The sequence below is a fragment of the Cucurbita pepo genome, unplaced genomic scaffold (assembly GCF_002806865.2).
Source record: "Cucurbita pepo subsp. pepo cultivar mu-cu-16 unplaced genomic scaffold, ASM280686v2 Cp4.1_scaffold000622, whole genome shotgun sequence".
In the NCBI taxonomy this organism is placed as follows: domain Eukaryota; kingdom Viridiplantae; phylum Streptophyta; class Magnoliopsida; order Cucurbitales; family Cucurbitaceae; genus Cucurbita; species Cucurbita pepo.
In genome coordinates, this window is record NW_019646848.1 from 10,208 (window position 1) to 17,726 (window position 7,519).

Consider the following 7,519-nt stretch of genomic DNA (forward strand, 5'->3'; position numbering starts at 1 on the left):
TACTTTTCTGGCTCTCAAACAGAAATTAGACTCTATATTGCAGAATGCTAATGAACAACCTATTCGCATTTTTGTGATGACTGATCTTCCTGAATCTAATTGGACTGGAAGTTACTTAGGTGATTTGGTTAGTGATTCAAATCGTTTCAAACTCTTTTTCCTCAAAGAACACGATGAATTGGTTGTTCGAGCATCCGAAAAAGTGATGGCTGTAGGACATGGCTGGAGATTGGCATCCAGTGCATTTGGTCCTGATAGAATTCGTGAAATGAAGAAAAAATGTGCTGCTGAGAAATTGCCGGATATTCTCTTATATATAGAGGAAACTGTTTGCAGCTGTGCTTCACTTGGTTTTATTGGTACTGCTGGATCCACAATTGCCGAAAGCATAGAACTGATGAGTAAATATGGAGTATGTTCAGGTCAAAATTAAACCCAGCTTGACATTTGACTTCAAACTTCAAACTCTTTAGGATCTACTAAAGTTAGTGCATATCCTTCTGATTCTGCTCGGCATGTCATGCATCGTAGCTTTTCCAGCAATTCTCTCAGCTGTTCTTGTGAGCGATGATGATTTTACAGAGGGCCAGTTATTGAGTCGTGCTTTGAATTTGCAGGCTTCCTTTTATGGTGGATTGAGCATACGGTCATCAATTACAAGGCTGCATTTGGCTGTAAGTACACGTACAGTTTCATGTTTAAAACATATTTTACACAGTTCTTTTGCATAATGTTGCTACAAATGGATTGTTTAGGAGATTAATTTAGTTCTTTAAGGAAACCCTGTTGTTTTCTCAGAAATACAAGGAATTCATGATGGACTGCAAAATCTTGCCAATTTCATATACATGTTTCTGCCCATAAACATCCTATGAAACTGACTGATTGGGCATGAGAATTAGTCGTGTTCATGCCCATCAGCATCATATGAAACTAAAGTAGCATAGGTGCAGGAACACAATAAGGCCTTGTTAGGGTGAAATATTCGTAAGATAACCTTGTGAGATCCCATTAAGATAACAATGTGAGATCCCATGTCGGTTAGAGAGGGAAACGAAACATTCCTAACAAGAGTGTGGAAATCTCTCCCTAGCAGACACGTTTTATAACCGTGAGACTGACGATGATACGTAACAAGCCAAAGCGGATAATATCTGCTAGCGGTGGATTTGGATTGTTACAAATGGTATTCGAGTCAGACATTGGGCGGTGTGCCAGCGAGGACGTTGGGCCTCCAAGAGAGGTAGATTGTGAGATCTCACATCGACGGGAGAGAGGAACAAAATATTCAACCTCTCCCTAGTAGACGCATTTTAAAACCGTGAGACTGACGACGATACGTAACGGACCAAAGCGGACAATATTTGTTAGCAGTGGGCTTGAGCTGTTACAAACATTGAAGGGTAGTGGAAGCTGCAAGAACACCATAAATCTCATTAGGGTTAGGTGTTTCTAAGCTAGCTTTGAAAAGCATCGTATCTGCAAGAACACCATAAATCTTGTGAGACGAGTGTCCTTAAACTAACATTGACTAGTAGCGTCATATAGGTGCATGAACACAGACGATGTGTCGTACAGAAGTGTCACCAAACTAATTAACCCATTTTGACGAAGAGAGAAAAGTAAAAATAAAATAAAAAATTATATGAAATGTGGATCGAGGAAGGAAAAAAAAAAAAAAATTCATATATGAAATTGAATTTAAGATAAATAGCCACAAATTTTAAAATTTTGAAACTTAAAATTATAATTGAACCATTTATTTATTATTGATCAGACGGATTATTTATGAATATTTAATATCCATAAATATTTAATTATGAGATTTGAATAATAGTTTTAACATAATTGTAATTGCACTTCTTTTTTAGTTGTATTAGGTATATCTACGTGTCATTATTAATTAATATTCGTCACAATTCATAAAAAATAATTACAAATATCACTCAATAAATATTAATTCCTCTAAAGTTAGGTAGAAAAGATAAAAGACATATATCGTTAACCATTGGAGAATATGCCGTTTCTTTAAAAACGAAGTATTTACTGAATTATTATTATTAAAAAAAAAACTCAATTATTATTTATACAAAATACACCAACAAATCAAACTTTTAAAAATTGAATTTAGATAAAATGAATTTGAATTCCATGGACCCTTAAAAATATATTATTCTAAAACCTGAAAAATTCTCAATATTTTAATCAACTTTTTGAATTATAATAAAACAAAATTTCCGACCATTTTAAGTAGATATGGATTGAGGAGAAGAAGATGAGAAAAAGAGGGAAAAATATATATATATATATATATGATAGAGAGAGATGAATCCGTAATTAGGGATATTGATATGAACACGAGTTTAAAATGTAATCGAAGATAATTTTGAGAAGGAAAAAGAAAGGAAATTCAAAACAAACTCTTCATTGGGAAACACAACGACCGACAGACGAGTGGATCGGAAGATCACCCTTTCTCCTTTTTCTGAGGGGATATTGTTCGATTAATTCTCCTTTAAATACCCGCAACCTCCATTCAACTTCCAAGAGATTTCAAGCGCGTTCCCGTTTTTTTTTTGAAAGCGTTCTTTCAGGATTTTCCGATTTGGGGTTTTCGATTTCCCTGCTAGAAGGTCTTTTCTGTGGTTAGATTTCGAATTCGTTCCGACGAACAAATGGAGGGCGTCGATCATCTTGCCCATGAGAGGAACAGGTCCCAATTCGACGTCGATGCGATGAAGATCGTATGGGCGGGTTCTCGTCATGCCTTTGAAGTATCTGATCGAATGTCTCGATTGGTTGCTAATGACCCAGTGAGTAATTTCTTTGCCACACGCCAAATCCAGACGTTGTACCGGCTAAGATTTATTATTGATGCTTTGAGTTTGTGTTTGTTTTTGGTGTTTAGGCCTTTCGAAAGGATAACAGGGCTCAATTACCAAGGAAGGAGCTGTTCAAGAACACGCTCAGAAAAACAGCTTATGCATGGAAGAAGATCGTTGAGCTTAAGCTTACTGGTACAGCTATTTCATTCAATCTCTTTCTATGGAAAACCCTGGACTGTATTGATTGTATTCCTTCTTTTTCTTTAACAGAGGAGGAAGCTGCTAGATTAAGGTTCTTTGTGGATGAGCCAGCATATACAGATCTTCACTGGGTGAGTTGAGTTTATTCTTTTTGTTGGCATTACAAACAACACTTAATACTGAACTTTTGGCTGTTTGAACAACTCTATGGATAAATACTGGTTTCCATCATCTTAGCTTTCAAGTTTTTGGAATTAATTTAATGTATCTCTCTTTTTTAGGGAATGTTTGTTCCATTTGTGAAAGGGCAAGGAACTGAGGAACAGCTACAGAAGTGGTTGCCATTGGCTTATAAAATGAAAATAATTGGTTGCTATGCTCAAACCGAACTCGGTCATGGTTCGAATGTTCAAGGGCTCGAAACAACTGCAACGTTTGATCCAAAGACTGATGAATTTGTTATTCATAGTCCTACACTCACCTCAAGCAAAGTAAGTACAATGGTAGTTATATATTCAGGTTCTATATTAGTTAGTTACCTGTATTGGATTGATTCTGTGTAAGACTTTGTATTGGATTTGTTTCCTCGAGTCTCGGGGTGTAAATTGAACGGGTTAGATTGATGTTGAAGAGCAATTTAAATTGACTGTAGTTTGTTGGATCTTTTTGGGTTGATACTCACATTCAGGTTCTATGTGAATGTGCTGCATTCTATGTCTCTTATTTTTTTTCCTTCTTTCTTGTGAACAGTGGTGGCCTGGTGGTTTGGGTAAGGTTTCAACACATGCTGTTGTATTTGCTCGTCTTATCACGAACGGTCAAGACTATGGAGTGCACGGTATGCAAACTATGATTGCTTTCAATCCTCTGATTCTTGATCCTGATATATCTAGTCTAATAAGGAAGCTTCCATTTTGTAGGTTTCATAGTTCAGACAAGGAGTTTGGAAGATCACTCAGTTCTACCTGGCATAACCATTGGAGACATTGGTATGAAATTTGGGAACGGAGCGTACAATACTATGGATAATGGGGTCATGCATTTTGATCACTTCCGAATCCCGAGGAACCAACTGTTGATGAGGTTATTTCTATTCTGTATGTTCGTTAGTTATTTCTATTCATTTTCTTTGTCAATTGTCCCTTCTAAAGTTGGTTGTTAACTTCACAGGTTTTCTCAAGTTACAAAGGAAGGGAAATATGTGCAATCAGATGTTCCACGGCAACTAGTTTATGGCACTATGGTATATGTTAGAAAGACGATTGTAATTGATGCTTCAAATGCCTTGTCACGTGCCGTCTGTATTGCTACTAGGTACAGTGCTGTTCGTAGACAATTTGGATCACAGAATGGTGTGGAAACCCAGGTATGAGTTTATAATCCTATTAGAAGCAAAACCTAAAAGACATTATCTCAAAGGCACAATTTCGCATTCTACATTGGTGCTGAATAATGTGATTATCATTTGTTTGTTTTTATAGGTGATCGATTATAAAACACAGCAAAGTAGGCTATTCCCTTTGCTGGCTTCTGCCTACGCTTTTAGATTTGTTGGTGAGTGGTTAGAATGGCTATATACGGATGTGACTCAAAGACTGGGAGCCAGCGATTTCTCGACACTGCCTGAGGCTCATGCATGCACTGCAGGGTTGAAGTCGGTCACAACGGCTGCAACTGCTGTGAGTATCTTTTTTGATTTCATTAGCTTGATCATCTTTATGTGCATTGTCTTTATGTTTAACAGAAGTTTTAATCAATCTATTTCTTCTGATTTAACTAGCTATGCTAATATGGTGTTCCTGATTTAACAATTTAATAACATAAAAGCCTTGTCATCTCTTGGGTCTAAGTTGGTCTTGGGATAGAGCAAGGCCTTGAGAGGAATAACAGGGCGGCCATGAGTATATAGTCAAGCACACGGGTGTTTTTCTTGCAGCCTTAACTTTTAATTGTAATTGCAGGATGCGATTGAGGAGTGCCGGAAGTTGTGCGGTGGCCATGGTTACCTTTGTAGCAGTGGGCTTCCCGAGTTGTTTGCGGTTTATGTCCCTGCCTGTACTTATGAAGGAGACAATGTTGTGCTACTATTGCAGGTGTGGGTTAAGTTTTCAAGTGAAGTTATGATTATGACTTAGTTTTAAAGTTCTCAACATTCATCTGCTAACCTGTTTCGATATAGGTTGCACGATTTCTTGTAAAGACCGTGTCCCAGTTGGTGTCTGGGAAGAAGCCTGTTGGTACAACAGCTTACATGGGACGACTACAACATCTGATGGAATCGTCTTGCAAAGTTCAGAAAGGTATTTGTTAAAAATGAGAAACATTTCTGTCCCGTATAAAGAACACAGAGTAGGCCAATTTGTGTGTTCAAATTTTTTGGAATTGGGGTTCTCAGTTCCTTATTAGCACTGAGTTGGTGGTTTGGAGCTGAATTTTTCAAGACTTGTTTATATTGATGTTCTTGTCAATTCTGATGCTCTGCAGCTGAGGACTGGTTAAACCCAAGCATCGTTCTTGAGGCGTTTGAAGCACGGTCGGCTAAGATGTCTGTGGAATGTGCCAAAAGACTAAGCAAGTTCACCAATCAAGAAGAAGGTATGTCTACTCCTACTTGCCGATATTGTTCCCTTTGGACTTTTTCTTCTGGACTTCTCCTCAGGGTTTTAAAACGCGTTTACTAGGAAGAGGTTTCTACACCCTTACAAAGAATGTTTCATTTTCTTCCCCAACCGATGTGGAATCTCACAATCCACCCTCCTTTTGAGCCCAATGTCCTCGCTGACATTCGTTCCCTTCTCTAATCGATGTGGGACCACCCAATCCTCTCCCCTTCGGGGCCTAGCGTCCTTGCTGGCACACCGCTTCGTGTCCACCCCCCTTCGAGGATCATCTTCCTCGCTAGCATATTGCCCCGTGTCTGGCTCTGATATCATTTGTAGCGGCCCATCATCTTTGGGCTTTCCCTTTCGGGCTTCCTCTCAAGGTTTTAAAATGCCTCTACTAGGGAGAGGTTTCCACACCCTTATAAAAAATGCTTCGTTCTCCTCCCCAACTGATGTGGAATCTCACACAAAATTTCTTTTTGGCGCTCTTTGACCAATTTTCACGTGCATCTTTAAACTATCACTTAATTGTCCATACATGGCAATGCTGATTTCTTCTCCTAATCTTTTCAATATTTTCCTAATTGCCCTTTGTCATACTTGCAGGTTTTCAGGAACTTTCTCCTAATTTAGTTGAGGCTGCAGTTGCACATTGCCAATTAATTATTGTTTCCAAGTAAGTTTCTTCCTCGTTATATTCATCAAATTCTTGAAAGCTTGATTCTTTAGACTGATGTTTTAAATCCAAAACTATGTTAAGCAGTGATATTCCATTGCTGATTGTTTCAAAAATATTTGCACTTCAGGTTCATCGAGAAACTTAAGGGAGACATAGCAGGAAAGGGAGTAAAAGAGCAACTGCAGAAGCTTTGCAGTATTTATGCTTTGTATACACTACACAAACACATGGGTGATTTTCTTTCCACTTCCACCATCACTCCCAAACAGGCTTCTCTTGCTGATGATCAACTTAGATCTCTATACTCCCAGGTTTGAACTCAAGCACATCTCCCTCTTGACCTTCTAATTCTTGAAGAAAAGCTGTCTTTCTAACCCGACGTTGGAATTCTCTTTTGTAGGTTCGTCCAAATGCAGTTGCTTTAGTCGATGCGTTTAACTACACCGACCATTACCTTGGCTCGATCCTTGGTCGCTATGATGGGAATGTTTACCCAAATCTCTACAATGAGGCGTGGAAGGAACCTCTAAATGACTCCGCCGTGCCTGATGGCTACCATGAATACATTAGACCATTGCTTAAGCAGCAGCTCAGAAATGCGAGGCTATGAAGAATAGGAATGGTATAACAAAATGTTATGCTCTAGATTATTTGTAATAAATCATGGATTCAGCTTGGGATTTTTATGTTACAGTTTGAACTCGCATTTTATTATGCCGAACAAGTGCTATTAAATATAAGTTTTCTCTATGAATGAAGAATAAAAGTTTTGAAGTTTCGTATTGATAGTCGTAGTCGCCATTTCGGTTGTTATTATAGGTTGCTTGTTATTGTCGCTCCCCACGGTCTGCAGGTCTTGTCGACCTCTAATAGAAGCACAAACTAATATTGTCTTCTTTCGACTTTTGTCCTTCGGGCTTCTTGTTTTAAAATGATTATACGAGGAAAAGGTTTCACACCCTTATAATAAATATTTTGTTCCCTTCTCCCATCGACGTGGGATCTCACAATTCACCCCTCCTTTGGGAGCCCAACATCCTCGTTGGCATACCACCCGATGACTGACTCTGGTACCATTTGTGACTGGCCCTGATATTATCCTATTTGGACTTTACTTCCCTCAAAGTTTTAAAACCTATATAGTTTACTTCCCTCAAGATTTTAAAACCTATATACTTTTCTAACCGATGTCAGATCTCACACTTCACCTC

At 38.4% G+C, this 7,519-nt stretch overlaps 2 protein-coding genes across 2 annotated transcripts; both read left to right on the plus strand.

The window, feature by feature from the left end:
- On the plus strand, positions 1-845 carry LOC111785653 (O-fucosyltransferase 30-like; the record flags this gene model as incomplete). The annotated part of the gene is given in 2 exon segments (XM_023666029.1): positions 1-422; positions 618-845. Coding segments are annotated over 2 exon segments (568 nt in total), but the record flags the coding sequence as incomplete, so codon positions are not given.
- Positions 846-2,367: 1,522 nt separating this feature from the next.
- Positions 2,368-7,087, plus strand: LOC111785652 (peroxisomal acyl-coenzyme A oxidase 1-like). Its single transcript, XM_023666028.1, has 14 exons — positions 2,368-2,813; positions 2,909-3,017; positions 3,096-3,157; positions 3,308-3,517; positions 3,777-3,864; positions 3,947-4,109; positions 4,197-4,392; positions 4,508-4,705; positions 4,988-5,119; positions 5,206-5,326; positions 5,511-5,621; positions 6,236-6,305; positions 6,436-6,619; positions 6,709-7,087. The coding sequence occupies exons 1-14, from the start codon at positions 2,676-2,678 to the stop codon at positions 6,916-6,918; spliced, it is 1,992 nt and encodes a 663-aa protein (XP_023521796.1). The 5' UTR covers positions 2,368-2,675; the 3' UTR covers positions 6,919-7,087.
- Positions 7,088-7,519: the final 432 nt, after the last annotated feature.

What these genes read in the sequence shown, in the direction of transcription:
- LOC111785652 (XM_023666028.1), top strand. Translation starts at nt 2,676, where the DNA reads ATGGAGGGCGTCGATCATCTTGCCCATGAGAGGAACAGGTCCCAATTC. An exon ending in GATTGGTTGCTAATGACCCA is followed by an intron (nt 2,814 to 2,908) that starts GTGAGTAATTTC and finishes TTTGGTGTTTAG; the next exon opens with GCCTTTCGAAAGGATAACAG. An exon ending in CGTTGAGCTTAAGCTTACTG is followed by an intron (nt 3,018 to 3,095) that starts GTACAGCTATTT and finishes TTTCTTTAACAG; the next exon opens with AGGAGGAAGCTGCTAGATTA.